We start from the raw sequence: 16,113 nt of genomic DNA on the forward strand, positions 1-16,113 counted from the left end.
ACTTAACACCTGCTAAAGGATTTGTAAACTCAGCAGAGTTTCTTACATTTACAATGCATTTAAATACACAAAAATACAGGTCCCTTTCTGGGACCTGAAAGGGGAGGGAGCTAGAATGCATGGCTTCTGGAGGCTTACTCTCAGACTCTGGCTCCTCCAGCTGGAGCCAGTGTGGGAGAAGGCACGGTGGGGACCCAGGGACAGGAGTCAAAGTTGTCACCCAGCAATAAAGGCTTCTACAGTATCTGCTTGCTCTTCATTGATAACTAAGTACCTCTAAGTACCTTATAAGTACCATCTCCTTATAGGTTGCTGTACAGTAAATAGGTGCTGCTCTGTAGAATGATTAAATTGTGTGATTCTTTTTTTTTACATGCTTATAAAAAATTAAATTAATTAAGCAGTTGCAAACGTGAGGTTGAACACTTGGAAGATGAAGACTGGCCATGCAGAGGCCAGGCTGAAAGGAGTTGCAAGAGAGCACATCAGGGGTCTGAGCTCATTTAAGTAATGTAAAATGTGGTTTAGAGCTAAGCCTAATTTAGCATGCGTGCAGGCTGCTGTGCACAAAGTGCTCTCAGCCTTCCTCATCATCTCCAGATCCGGATTCCTTCTCTCCGTGTGTGCTGCATCTGATGATTTATGTAGCCATGTAATGAATCCAATCATCCCTGTTACCCACCAGAAAACTCTCTCCATATTTATTAATAGTTTACTACCCCATCAGATCAGCAGATTGAGCCGTGCATCCCATGATGCCTGTCCAGCAGAATGGAGATGGCAGCAGTGTGCAGTCTGGGTTGAGAGGAGGAAGAAGAGAGTGGAACATGAGCAGCCCAGCAGCGTACACTTCATATCAGCTTTATTGTAATGCAAAACTGAACACAAATTCAGTGCAAATATGAGGCCTTTTCATTCATAAGAATGGAAGGTTTCATAGATTTTTAGTGTGAGGTTATTTTCTGCCTGGAACAGAAGCTGTGGGGCTGCAGTGGCGTGAGCAGTGTTGTTTGCACGAGTGCCACTGGCCACCCAAAATTATGTGAGTTTACCTGGCAATACTGCAGGAGTTTAGCACATTGAAAAGCTAGATGAATAGCTGTTGAACCTTGTACAACAAGTGTATATTCGGTGGAATTGTGCTATTTGATTGGCAAACCAGTGTCCTTTATTTTAAATAATTTTTTATTGTTCCTAGAGGTTCTATTTTGAAGTTTCCACTTCATAGGATGAAAGGGTTGCCAATACTCTTTAATCCTTGAAGAGAGAAGACTGACTCTCAGCAAGAGCACAGTTTTGCTGTAGTCCTTCATGTTTTTAACACTGTGCAACACTTTGCCAAACTCCAGAGAATAGAAATAAAAGTGGAACATTCTGGCCTTTTGGTGGCTGTTAATCAGCAGCAAAACAATTTTCAGACAATTAACAAATCTGCAGGCCCTTTGGAAACTCAGATTATAGCTATTTTCTAGGTTGTCACATCTAATTAATACAAGTAGTAACGGTAATGCTCCTATTGGTATTCTGCTTTTGCCATGGCTAGGCTTGCAAGTCTGAGAGCTGATCCTTAAGAGTGTCTTTAAAGCCAGGTAAAACCTTTTTGGGTTTGGTAAGGGTGTGGGAATTAATTGGCACAGGTAGCATTTATTGCTGTACAGTGGCTTCAGGGAGTGACGTTGTACTACAGAGGATCTTCCTTTACAGTCATCTGGGGTCTTAAAAGCCTTAGTATCGAATCCTAATTTTAAGCAATTAAGGTTCTAGGAGAGGTTGCAGCATAAAAATGCTATAAAATATAGGCTTACTTTAATTGCATAGAGCTATATTAAGAAAACTGTATAAAAAAAAGAAAATTGCTGTTTTGCTTTGTTATTTAGAAAATCACACTTTGTATCACCAGAGAAGTATGCTGGGAGAGTCTATTTAATTCTCCTAAGGGTTATATGTATACTTGAAGGAGAAAAGTTGTGTGTGATGAAGAGTTTTTATTCTGAATTTCTTCCACTGCTGTAAAGCTGTGGTTGGAGCTGTGCTGGCGTGCGTTCAGGAGTCTGTCTGTTTTCATCCCCTTGCAGCACACTAATATCTCCCATCTGAAAGCCTGAAATGGAGGCCCTTAGTTTCTGTGATTTGGGATTTGATCAAGTGTTAAGGAAACTTTTCTGTCTGACCATCGAGGAGCCACTCTGGCGCTTGCGCTACCTGAGCTGAGCCCGAAGCCCCTCTGCAGTGGGTGGGTCCAGGGAGCCGATAGGTGCCCCGCTTGACTCCCTACACACCCACCCTCACACAGTCAGACAAGGCTTCTGGGTTTCCCACAGCAGAGCCTCAGTCATCTCAATCCTTAAAATAGTATAATCATGATGCAATAATAAAATAGCGGCTCGACCTGAGTGCCTTTGAGGATGGACCCAAACAAAGGAAACCCTGGGTTTTTATGCACTAACAGTCTAAGTGCACAAAAGTCTGGGGTCCTGGGCTCCTACCTCGTCTCTGAGTGTCTGGTCACCTGGCTGGGCCACAGGTCCCTGTCCCCTTCGTTGTGCAGAGTCGGCAGTTCACAGCCTGTTGCCTGGGGCTCCCTCCACCCAGAGCTCAACCTGAAGCTGGCACTGCAGCTGCACACCCAGCTGCCTGCTCTGAATGTATTCCTCAGCATTAACCTGTGGTTAACATTGGCTCAGTCTGAGCTGAGATTTGGTAATGAATTGTCTACTCTTTGGTAATCCCTGGTGACAGCGGGTAAAACAGATTCTCTTAAAGCACTGCTGAGGGCTGAATAACTGAGATTGGAAAGGGTGGAAATAGCAAAAAATGCTTGAGATATGGCTGTGAGTGGCTGAACTTGTGAGCTTTTGAGCCTTCTTCAGCAGAGTTTTGATACACTGTGGTGTTTCTCTTTATAGCGCTTCCACTTCGCACTCGGACCATTCTACTCACACCAAATCTGTTTCTGCTATATCATCCGACTCGATCTCCACCTCAGCAGACAACTTCTCTCCAGATTTAAGGGTATGTATGTTTTGTCTTAAAAAAAGGAAAAAAAAATGTTGTAACCTCCTTCAGAGGATGTCTTGCTTCTGTGGGTTGGATATGGTAAAATAATGTCAGCTTTCAGTAATGCGAAAATTTATGTAGCCAAATCATGAAAGGACCTGAAGTCAAACAGGTGACATTGAAGTTTAATCTCTACCATATTATCTCCTTTATAAAGTTATTTAATCTTCAAAGAGCTGACTCTGCAACCCTCACTTGGAGATGAATTTTCAAAGGAACTCCCATTTTCTTTTAGGTACTTTAAGTAAGTGAAATCTCAACCTGTCAGTTGTATATAGTTTTTTTCCTCTTGTGTGTATATGTAAGAGATGTCCTCTCTTGAGAACTCCTGCTTGTTTGTAAACACTGAGTCCTTGGAGTATCTTTTCAGAGAAAGATTGCTATCTCCAAGTTGATAAAAATAATCTTCTGTCACAATGAATTGCTCTGACATTAAAAAGGTCCAAACAGGGCTCTTTTAAGTCTGTTATTAGAGTAGTTAATTATAAATTCAAAGTTCTAGTTCAGTGTCACAGGAGTTTTGAAAGCTATCTGTATGTTCCTTTTATGAAACCAGGGGGTTTGATGATATATCTTTGCTTTGAAAAAAACATCCCTGAGTATAAAACTGTTGATACTGGCACATTCTAGTAACAATCTGAGCATTTCTTGACTGTGGTTGAGAATCTTTGTAAAATTTAAACACAGTAAAATTGCATAAAAATATCTGAATACAAAGCTAATTCCTTTGACAACCATGCTGATTTTTTTCCTGTGTGTGTTGTCTCAGTCATCCATAATTAATAACAGAAAGTTCATAAATTACAAGAATATGAATGTTTCTTTCTAAAGGCAGCTTATTAGCCAGTTTTAAACTAGGATTTTAAACAGTAGTTTATGTGCAGTCTGTGATAGTTTACACCTTTTACCTATGGATACAAAAAGTAATCTTTCAAACCCTGAGATTAGCTCAGCTGGTTACAGCATTGCGCTTATAATGTCAAGGTTGTGGGTTTGGTCCCTGTATGGGCCATTCACTTAAGAGTTGGACTTGTGGGTCCCTTCCAACTCAGATTACTCTGTGATCTGTGAGCACACCTGGGTATGGAAGTTTCTTATATGTCTAAAATTTTTCCCGCTGTGAAGTTGGGGTGTTAGTTACTCCAACATACAGAAAACATAATTTTTAGACTGAGGCTAAGTGATTCATTGATACGAATAAGATTCAAATATTGCTACAGCTCTTAATTGTATAATGTATTATATATAGTATATAATATTATAAAAAATTAAACTCATTTTAATTTCTTAATTTTTTTACTGAAATTTGCAAATTTGGTTTTCCTTTTCTAGTTTCGATGCACAACTGATCTGCCTTTTCGCAGTTTTTGTGACACTTGAGGACTACCTTTAGAAGCAGAGAACTAAGCAATACTTCCTTTTTAAAATCAAGGTTGTCTTTCCCTCCTGGTAGTTAAGATGGCTCAACATGTTTTCCTTCTAACTACGATTGCCGCTTGTGACTCTTTTCCCCCCTTTTGTCACTTTATCGGTGTGTACTGTAATCTGGCTGGGCAGGGATTTCAGCTCTCCTGAGCTTGTCTGATTCCCCATCCAGCAGGGCCTCTGTACCCATTAGAAATCAAAAACAATGTCCGCAGAGGAATGTTCACTTAGCTGCATGATAGATTCTTCAAGGAGAAGATGCCTGTGTATTGGTTACTGGAGGCCATTAGAAGCCCATAATTCCATACTGTGCCACAGTTCCCGTAATTTGCAGAGTGATTTCTTCACAGCCTGCCCTCCTTTTTTTTATTTCTAAGCAAACTGAAGTTCTGCAAATGCTGCTCCTCTTTCGTTTAGAACAGTGTTTCAGAAGAGACGGTAAAGCAGAGAATTACTTATTTAGAATAAAGGCACTGCAGGCCAAGTGTGAGCACCTGCTTCTGCTGGCAAAATGCTTATTGTTCTTCACCTGCATCAATTCTGTGTGCCCTGAATTCGACACAAGCTTCACCTGAAAACTTATTCTTGCAGAGGTGATGTGAGTGGCTGTGATGCAGTTGTGTGTAGGTGTAAAGCTGGTTCTTGCCTTTACACTCAAGTGGCTGTTTGTCAGTGATAGACCTAGAGAAGATGAATTCCCATGCTCCTGCTTGTATTAGGGTATAGGGAGAAAGGGGCAGTTTCCACTACTACATGTTGACCTTACCTCTCCTAGAGGAATTTATGTGCTCTTCATTCCTGAGAGTGTCTCATGCTGGAGAACAAGCCTGGGAGGTGAGATCAATTCTCTACCTGTGGACAGCCTCTTGTGTTGGTATTGCCAGTGCAACTGCAGACTCACAGTCTGTCTTCAAATCAGTCACTGTCGGTGCTAATGTGTTACTGTTTGCCCCCGGGCTTCCTCTTGGAGCCTGTTGCCACCTCTGGTATGGAACAGTTCATATGAGTGGTGGTCAGCTGACACTGATTTCTTTCAGGTCTTGAGTCGAGGACGATGGATGTCCTTTCCCTGGGCTTATCATTCTTTGTCTGACTTTCTGCGAATTAACATCTCTGTCGTGTGACAGTTCTGCAAGTTTTTAAAGTCAGTTCTGTGAGAGATTTTTCAAGGTCCTGGTTGTTCTTACTATTTTCTTTGTTCTTTATGAGATGTGGCCTTGCCTTTGATATTACAGATGAGGTCATACCAATAACTGATACAGTAGCTTGAGCTTGTTCTCTGTTACAGCTCTCTCCTTACATACCTGAATGTCTTGTGTAGATTTGATTGTCACAAGACAGCACGAACTCCCAACTCTTGGCAGGTACTGAGATTTGAGCTAAGCACCTCATTACTGTGGGACAAAAAGAAGTCCCACATTGTTCCTGGAAGAATGTAAGAGAATAAGCCCTGAAGAGGGAACTAATGCATTTTGTGGTAACTCTGTGGTATGGCAGGCAAGTGCCTGGGCTACACGTTGTTCTCACAGGAAGGTGTTGCATCAGTTAGCTTTAAGAGGCTGAAAATAAGCTTTTCAAGATTTTGACGTGGATCTGCCAGTTATGCTCTCGATGTATATTAAATTTTTTCCTGCTAGAATGAATTCCTACATGGATCCATCATCACTCCTACCTCTATTTGGTCTCTGCCTCTGCGTGTGCATTGGCTCAAATTTAGGAATTAAATTTCTGTGACAATGGAAAAACACTTTGTCATGGCTACAATTAGCCCTCTCTTTTTCTGTGGGGAATTTTTAGAATAATAGTAGGCGTCCATTGGGAGGAGAGAACCAGGGGAAGGACCCACCTAATTTCTTGCAGTCTGTGCCTGCAGTTTTCTTTTGGAGTGCAATTAACACTCTGTGTGTGTGCATGCATGTGTGTAATGAGGTAAATGAGGCAACCACGGGGGATTCCTACTGAATACATGAGCAGTATTTTTCCTAAACTTTTCTACGAAGTATTTAATAATAACCGTTATGAAGGTTTCTGTGGTTTGTTTGTTGGTTTGTTTGTTTTTTAATGTATATTGAGCATTTCAGAATCTGGAACTAAGATTAAACTGCCTTTCCACTAGAAAATTTAAAGAATTTTCACTTCATAAACTAACTCTAGGTAACTTTTGGCTCCTTCAGTTAGTTTCATAGGAAACAAAAAGAATGGAAAAAATCCCTAACCCCCAGCAGAAAAACAACAAAGCATTATTAGGTTCTCCCTCCACCTCTGTCCTAATCTCAAATCTGAAGCTCTTTAGGATTGATTTAGGGAATATACTTTTTGAGGGAATTTTTAGCAAATACACTGCCATATGTTTTAACATAAGTTATAGATCAGGCAAGAACAGAACTGAAGTAGTTGAAATCGAAAATGGAGTTGGAAATTCATAGATACTTTGTAATTTGGGCTGAGATGTTAAAAACACCTTAAAGCCAATATTGCTAAAAGGATTGAGGTGTATAAGTAGCTATTACAGATCTGGGAACTTGATGGTTAATAAAATACAGTGAGTTTCTTGCTCCTAAGTCCTATAAGGTAGTATTTTGTCCTGTGCATATGGGAAGACGTGTCCATGCATTTTATAGTACTTAAGTCTTCTTGCTGATGTTCTAACTTCTATCCATAGGGATTTTCATTTTGAATTAGTTGTTCCTTTATAGGATAATACCTGAAGTTTACTACATTCAAGTCTTTGGCGTAGCCCTCATGAAAGGGTTGGATCCTCCTCATTTGCAGTCGAGAAGCAGTGGATGTGGCCAGCAGAGCCTGCTGCCACTTCCCTTATGAACAGTACCTTTGCCTGATAATTTGTTAAGGCCCATTGTGTTTGCTTTTGGGTTGTATACAGCAAAAGCTTAAACCGGAGGACAGAAACTCGTATGGTTTTTTTTAATATTGCTTTTTGCATCTAGTCCATTCTCTGGACAGGGGAAATCAGTACAGCAGACTTGTATGTCACCTGCTTAGTTTGTAGCCTTCAGAAAAAGTGATTCAAATATTTGTTCTTAGCTGTGCTGTTTGGGACCACTAAAACATTCTCTCCCCTTTGAGGGCAACATTAAGATCCACAATTCCTTATGTTCCTCTGAAGTTCAGAAAAAATGCTGTACAAGCACATGACACATCCTTCATGACTGTTTGCTCCTTCTGTAGTAATTTTCTTCTTTAACGTATGAACAATCGGTGGATTTGCAGCGGGTTTATATAAGACATGCAGGAGCATTATTGTAGCATTCCCAGGACCTGAAGGTTAGAAATGGGAAGAAACAGACTGGCTGGTGTAACCTTAATTTGTTATCTGTTGTGTGTATGGTCACACAACATGCCCATATGGTTTATTTTGTAGGATACATAATTGATGCGTGACAAAAGGTATATGAAGGAGTATTTTCCTTCCAAGATGGTAAATGGGTGCCATTGTCATCTCCTTAGGTTTCATGGATGAAATCTCTTTAGGCAAGTACTCATTCAAGCTAGCCAACCACAATTCCTTTGTACTGAGTGGAAGGAAGTAGGTCATTTATGATCTAATTTGTTTCAGCTTTAAGGAATTGCCCATGCTAGGTGAGAATGTCATGGAACTGAGCTAGAGAAGTCCTTGGTGCAGATGTTGGGGACATTATATTAGAGGGGCAGCAAGTGATTTCTCAGCTTTAGCTGTGCTCCAGTAAAGATGCAGTTTTGTCTGTTTTGAAAACCTACTGTGTTTCTCTTCTGTTTATGGAGAGAGTTCAGGGTAATGTCTCTCAGATTCTCTGACTTCTAAAATTGAGGTAAATCCTGTCCCTCAGGTGATGTTGGGCAGGATTAACTGAAATGCCAGTCACTGACCTTGACACCTTTGTGTTACTTTGTTCTAGTTTTAGTGCAAAGTATCTTAGGCTAGTTTTGTGTAGAACATGTATATTGTTAGTAAAAAAACATATTGAAGAAAGATGTGATCCCCCCCTCCATCCTTTGCTGTAAATCACTAAAAGTAGCCTCAGAGAGCTTTTCCATTACTATCTCCCTGCCAACGCAGGAAGTGTGTCAGGCTTTGGTTATGTATAACACATGTTCAACAAGAGCTGGGTTTAGAGAGTGACATAACGTTTTAAACTCTAAGTACTCGTTTAAGCAATGTTTTTTAGTTTTGCTTTTAAGAGACTTTTCAGTTAGTGAATGATGCTAGCTTGGAAGCACTAAATCATGACAAAACCTCTGCTGAAGCACCTCCATGGTAGTTGAAGATTTTCTGCCCTGCCAGTCAGCTCCATCCCTTTCTTAAGGATACATGGGGATAAATATTCCTATTTCAGGCTGACCCTTGTCTCTTTGCCTGGGACTGCCTGTTAGCAGACTAGTTCATAGCAAATGCAGAGGTGTCTTCTGCATTGTGAGCTTTCCTTCCCGGTGCACTGGACTGTGACTGCTATTAAGTTACAGACCATATTGCACAAGCCACCAGATGGTGAAGATAATTGACCTGTGGTCACAAAAGACTTGGCTAGATGTGAACTGGTGATACAGCAGTGAAATTAAATAAACAGTTCATCTTTTTACTGTCACTATGTGAAGATTTGGCTGTATCTTTCTCTGCACCATTGCTTTGGGCTTAGTTATATTCACATGTGGAGGTGCACTTCACGTTTTTGTGGGTGTACAGGAGTAGAACCTATGCAGGCAGAAGCCCTTGCCTGTTCTCCTGTAGTATTTCCACAGGTCCCTTTGCACACAGAAATGAAATCCAAGGGACAAATCCAAGAACAGGCAATAGTGCCTATTTACACTGCTTTACATTATTGAAGGTATCAAGCAGAAGGATTTAAAGGGCAGCAGAAGAGAAGTAAGAAAGTCTTATAGGGACAAATATTTTAACTATCTTGAAATTCTGACTTTGATTGTATGAGTTGTGCATGCGTGCCTGTGGGAAGTGGGCTTCCTTTGTTTGGAGCATTAAGCTGTTGATGAACAAAGGCACAAATGACTGGTTCTGGAGAATGCTCTTGTCCATAAGTGTGGTCATACCAGGGCAGCCCTGTCAGTGACTGCAATTTAGCCCCTGCCATTCCGATGCTTTTCTAAGACTCCAGTTTATAGTAAATGCTATATATTTGATAAGAATTGCAATAATTTTCATTTTAAAATGTCCCAAGAGATGAAAAATCTTGGTCCCATCCTTGCTTTAGTAAGTCCTTTCTTCACCTCCCCCTTTCAAGGAAACAAACCCACAGAGTAGCCAACCTCTGGGTTGCAAAATATTGATTTCATACAAGTTAGATAGGGGAGAAAAGCCCAATGCAGTCAGTTTTCTGTCTCCTTTATGTGGGAATAATACTCCTTAAGTGCTCATCTATTTAGAAGAGAGCAGAGACTGCAAACGTTGCTAGTTTTTCTTATACAGAGATACCTAAATGCTTGAATATGGAGTAATGCACAGTGAAAGAAATCTCTGGAAGCGTTTATGATTGCCATCTATTAGGAACAGTGAAACTAAGAGAATAAGCAAATGGCCTTCATATGTTCCTCAAAAATATTTTTGTCTCTTTCTAATCAACTGCAATGTTTCTCCTAGCTACAAAGTGCAATAATTTTCCTTTTGTTGAGTAAAACCAGGTAAGAGGTGGCTTCCCTCCCCTCTGTTAGTTACAGTTTTGTAGATTGAAGGACAAGTCAGGCAGGAATGAACAAGCATGGTATTTAAAAGGAGCAGAAGGATTTGTGGCTGCATGCAATATCCACCAAGATTTGATTTTCTGTAGATATTTTTGCACGGAATGAAATATCTTTGTTCCCCTCTGTATGATTGTTTGTTCATTACAAATATATAATTACCTGTATCTTGAATCCTTATCGTACATATCACAAAACTCCAAAGTGAAATTCCTGGTAATGGAGACAGTATTCTGTGACTTATTTTAGTTGGTAGAATTTATAACTCTGTCTTTGGTCAGAGTGTTTTTCTGTTACTTAAGAGTGATGATATTAACTTCACTGAAGTAGTTTAATGGTTTCCTTGAAACTGTTAGTCTTTTTTTCATGTGTAAATTGTTTGCTAAGCAAAATTCAGTAAAAATAAAGGGTAGAGTCAGGCTGCTGTGCTGTCCAAAGTTTTTGAGCAGCCTGTGGAGAACAGAGGCGTTACGGTTTGAGATGTATGTAGAACCCTTGGCACTGAAGAAGATTCTGTGTTAAAAAATGTTGGACTTGTCTGAATAGATGATGTCTGCAACACTGTGCCATAGAGTGTTGCTGTATTGAGTCAATGACAACCTTCTGTCAGAGCCTAATGAGAGAATTGTCTTGAGCCACCAAGCCATACAAACTTGAAGAGACAAACCAGCCATGGTTGAATGAGTGGCCCTCAACAATGTGTTCCTTTGAGCTTCTAAGCCTTGCCTTGTACTTGTGCAGTGAGGGCCCAGGACATTTGCCAGCCCAGAGAGGCTGTTCTTCATCACTGGACATTTGGGTCTGAGTGGAGAAGTATATTGTGGAAAAAATAAAGCAGAAAACCCCGGGGAAACACTACATAGTGGCTATTTCCTCCTGCAGAGGAGTCCCTTTATATTACTCTGGTGACTGTATTTTTTTTTTTTAAATACACTAATCTTCAGCTTCTTTTTAAAGATTTTCAGGACAGTGGTAAGTAAGCAAGTTATTTCTCAAGCTTTTTTATACTTTCTCCATATATGATAGGTAGAGATCACAGTTTGTGATTTGGTTTTTTTAGTTGTTTCAGGAAAGCATAGTTAAAAGGCAGTTGCAGCATACATTGTATGTTATTATTGTCTTTAGAGTAGTGTAATAGGTGATTTGATGTCAGAACATTTTTTGATAACTTAAATACCTCTTGTGTTGTTTTTTAACCAAGCTAAGAAGCCTTCTTTGGCCAGTTGCTCTCTTAGGAGCTGAATGGGCTTGATGTGGTCTTTGGACAGTACATTTGATTCTTTGTGTACTATTCTGAAATGATCCATTTGTCCATGGTGTTTTGTCTTTTCCCCTTTGAACTTCTAATATTCCAAAAGAATAAGACACAAAGCGTTTCCCTGCAATTAATGTCTTGAGGCTCTGAATGCCTCTAACATAGTTTTTCAACTCATCTGGTCATAATCCTCAGAAAAGTCCCTGTGCCTCAGCCAGGCAGATACTACTGTTTTTTCTTCTAGTCTTTCTGCTGTGGTATTCTTAATGATTTGAAAATAATCAACAAAGTCCATTTACTTGCTCAATTTATGCTTTATTGCATTTCCAGTAGAATACTTAGCACATAAATCTTCTCAAAGTACACTTGAAATAACCATAAATGGCAGCTGAAAATCTCCTCAAAGTAGCACAGTATTTTCAGTCAAGTAAGTATGGCTTCTGTTCTGCGGTCCTGCTAATTGAGCATTGAGAAGACAGACGCATCTAAGCAGTAAAATGTGCCCTTTTTCCTGTTCTAAGAAATGTTCCATTTATAGAAGAAACCAACGCACATATGAAAAACTGACCTAAAGAAGCATACTAATCTTGTTTCTGCACAGATTTGTGTCAGTTCTGCAGCTTCTGTCAATGTCAGTTGGACAGAATTGGACCTCTGTGGGGATTTTTTTCTGACGTGAATGCAAAGAGGTTCTGTATCTGTTTGTTTCAGACATTTTTACAGCGTCATTGGGATAATGATAAATCTTGATACACCTGCCACAGTGGCGTTGTCCTTTGTTGATTGATGAAAACAGCTATCAGGAAAGGGCTGGAGTGGGAGGGCAGTTCAGAGGAAGGAATAGGTGAACGTGGTTTGAGACCCCCCCCCAAAAGGCATTTAAAGGAGAGAAGCATTGGTTATGTATGTGTATATGTTTTGCTGTGGATTTGCAAACAAAATAAATGAATGAATGAATGATTGAAGTATGTAAAAGTAATCCTATGGCTAAGTCTTTGCGGGAAGGCTGACTTCTCTCATGTAGTTCTTTGAGACAGCAGACAAGAGCCAGCTCTGACCCAAAAGCTATCTTTTATGCTACAGCTAAGATGACAAGCTATCCTACAAGCTTTGGAGTCATGTCTCTTTAAATTAAATTCATTCAGGTTTTGGATCTGGCTTGGCTCATTTCCTGCTGCCTTTCTGCACAGAGGATGTTTTTACTTCTCTGCAAAATAGAAGTTGTGACTGCTCAGTTGTGTATGGGTGTCCAGGAGATTGGGCATTGCTATGCTGGCCACAAGGAAGCACCAGGGTTGGGATTTGCTGTACCAGATCTACACTGATATTCCTTTGCCCTAGTTCTTAGTCTTCAGTGGGAAGAAGGGCACTCATCCTAAAGGTGCATCTCCAGGTATTCTGCTTTCCACCGACTAGTACAGGGTGACCTGCTGAGATGTTGATCTCCAATTTTAGATGAAATGAATATTCCTGCAGCTTACTGACTACCCTGCCTACAGAGTGGCAAAAATGCTGATTAAGGAGGGTATTTAATAATTTCCCACTTCTTGAGAGAAAGAAATTTAAAAAAAAAACAAGCAAGGGAAGAAGGAAAGTTTAGACATGTTAAGTACAAGCAGAATATTCCCAGGTAGTCCATTAAAATGTGAAGCATCAGACAGATATTTTCCTGTAGGAGATAAAACCTTTCACTTGGCTGTTGACTTTCAATTTCTTATTTCACACGTAATTTGAAAAAATGCATATTTTAAATTCTACTAATTCTGTGTGTATATTATTGCGTGTGTACAATGCACATGCACATTCTTGTCCCTGCAGCATATATTTTGCATGTTGCTGCTGACCAGTGTGTGCTCACAAGGTAGACATAGGCATGCCAAATCTGTGAATACAGGGGCTGTGTGTGTGTGTATAATGTTTGTCTGTACAGACAGGTATATATGTTTGTGTCAAGGGACCAGTTAAGAGACTACCTTCCTGCTGTAGGAAACATAATACAGGACTGTGTGTAGCGGGAACAAAAGCAGCTCCCAGCCTGGAGAGCTTATCTTCACAGTAAATGGGGCAGATGTGGTTTTGGGGATAGGACTAATACAGGAGCAAGGTGGTCATGCAGTTGGGTCGAACATGTTGTACCATTGTTGAGGCTTTACGTTTAACAGATCTGTTCAAAACGTGCAAAACGATTTGGAGTGTGTAGGAGGTTGCCAAGGAGAGCTGAACTCAGAGGGAAAAAAAGAATCACAAAAAGGGTACATTTTAATTTTGTCTAAACAAAAAAGATTCTTTTTACTCATTTTGATTGTGATTGAGGATAGAAGAATCCCTGCAGACTTAGGAAAACTGTTACACAGCAGTTTGGTAGCACAAACCTGTAGTCTCCCCTTGAGTTGTGTGAAGCCAAACAATCTGACCTTTGTCTGTGGGTTTCAGGACTCAAATATTCAGGAGAAAGTAGAAGAGAGTAACTGAAAAATGGCTAGGAGGGACCTCGGGTGCTCTCCTCATGCATTTTTGTTATCTGCAGGCATGTGTGGTGTCCAGGGACAAAGCTAATCTCCCTTATCGGTGCCAGCTGCTCTCTCTCCCTCGCTATGGCTTTTATATACCTTCATTCCTGTAGTCACACCTTAAGCCAGTCCTGGCAAAATGATCCAGGTTATGGAAAAACTTTCATTATAAAAGCCATTAAGAGAACTCTGGCATCTTGACTGCACTAGACCCAGGGGCAATTACAGCAGTGGCAGGGTGGGTAGGAGGAGGCAATCCTGGCTTGGCCTCAGCCAGCGCAGGATGTGGTTGTCATCCTGGCTGTGCAGCTACGCTGGTAGGCAAGTGCCTCACCAGACAGTACAAGAGGAAAACACATCAGTTGTTTTGTTCACAGGCAAAAAGCAAATCCTGAATTTACAGTCTCATGTACCTTCTCAGATCTTTCTGGAACAGTGTTCAACGACGCACAGACCTCTGAGACTCCATGTGTGGAGTTTGCTTGTAATTTAACTCTGTACCACCCTGAATTGGCTGCAGCTGCTCAGGATGAGCTGAATGCAGGAATCTTGCAGGGACATCACTCAGGAGAGGGATTTTTGGAGCAACATGCTGGCTGTTGTGTTAGGAGGCAGTGTGAACACGTGGTTGGAGAGGCTTGCCAGAATTGCAGTACCCTGAATTGCAGCAGTCTTACCTTTTTAGCAGGATCTAGACCTCTTTCCCTGACCCCATACATGCAAGTAAAGGAGATGATGATTTTGTTGTTCAAATCTGAAGGTTGCATTAGCAAAACAGCATCAGGATTTCCCTGTGTTGGGTGCAGTAGCTGGGAGGGCATGAGAGAGTTCTGCACCTTCAGCCATGGGTGAGCGTGCTGGAGCTAACACGGGGTGGGATCCTGGAGTAAGAGAAGTGGTTGTTAAGTGTAGCAGTGTGGGTTTGTTCTGCCAAGTTGCTGCTTGAGCAGAGAACAAAGGTAGGTGGTAGCATGAAATCCTCACACCCTCTGAGCCAAGGCAGAACTTATGTTTAGGTGCTAAGGTACTCCCAATCTCAGGATCCCAGAGGGCTGTTTTATCTAGAGGGAGAGCTGCTGACGGGTGGGATGGATAGATGATGTTACTTGATAAAAGAAGACAGAAATAAAGGTTGTTCTGGTGTGTAACTAGACCCTTTGTTCCCCTGGAAATTCAATTACCAAGCGTAACATTTCTGTGGGGAAAAGGTAACAAAGACCTTGGTCAGCTTAGAGACAAGGCAGAGTAGTCTATCAGTTTTTGGTGGTTGTATCTGTTTCTTACAGAAACCATCTAGTGATGATTGTGACAGATACAGCCGGTGTGTGGCTCTACGTCATTGTGGTCCTATTCCTAAGTAATGCTGATTCTGCCCAGCTCTGGCTGTGACCTTCATTGCAGATCTCTAAGAACTCTTTGGTTTTGTTCCCACTGAACAATTTAAAAACCTGAGGCAACCCAGAGGTGGCACATTTCTGTTGCAGATGTATGTGGTACCTGCCTCAATAGCGTTAATGTATCAGCAGCCAGTGATCACTCTCCTGCAGCCAGGCTGCTGCAGTCGTGTCCCTGGCTCCCTTCCCTGCTTCCTTGCCTTACTGGCGCTCCTAATTTAATTTTGCAAGGTTTGCAGAGGGCTAAATTTGGGCCCAGGAGTGTTATTTTTAGAGTCTTGAAAAGAGGCTAATGTACGAAAAAAGATTTTGCTCACAGTTTAATGAACCATTTTTGGATTTTGAGGGGGAGAGGAGGATGGCAGTAAGATGGAAGGGCTTTTCATGTCATCTCTTTAGTCATATAAGGAGCAAGGGGTCCCTCTATGATATTGACATAATCTCAGAGCTTCATGTGCGTTGTCCCATACCATTCTTTCCCCTCGATCTGTTTCCAAAACTCCTTTTTTCTTAGCCACCCACTTTTCTTCCCTCCTGCCAGCCTCCATCCTTCAGTGCTGCCGCAGATATCTTCTGCTGTGCCTGCTTCCTGCATTTTCAGCCCTACACAGATTATATTTCCCCGAACCAATTTTAAGGAGCCATTGATGGAGGTGTATTTCAGGAAAAATGCCTACCATTCATTTCTTGGTTTCTGCCAGGATGGGTTTCAAGTGTTTGTGTTCCAACTGGAGGCTCATTCAAGGTCTAGAGCTGAGCAGATAGTGCGAAGACCAACATGACA

At 41.1% G+C, this 16,113-nt stretch overlaps 1 protein-coding gene across 1 annotated transcript in view; it reads left to right on the forward strand.

The window, feature by feature from the left end:
* Window positions 1-16,113, forward strand: part of MTMR2 (myotubularin related protein 2) — a 60,524-nt gene that overhangs the window by 15,830 nt on the left and 28,581 nt on the right. Inside the window, exon 2 of the mRNA XM_027641225.1 lies at window positions 2,907-3,012. Coding sequence (XP_027497026.1) covers window positions 2,907-3,012 — 106 coding nt within the window. The remainder of the gene's footprint in view (window positions 1-2,906; window positions 3,013-16,113) is intronic.

The sequence above is a fragment of the Corapipo altera genome, unplaced genomic scaffold, assembly GCF_003945725.1.
Source record: "Corapipo altera isolate COAL_440 unplaced genomic scaffold, ASM394572v1 0, whole genome shotgun sequence".
NCBI classification, from domain to species: Eukaryota; Metazoa; Chordata; class Aves; order Passeriformes; family Pipridae; genus Corapipo; species Corapipo altera.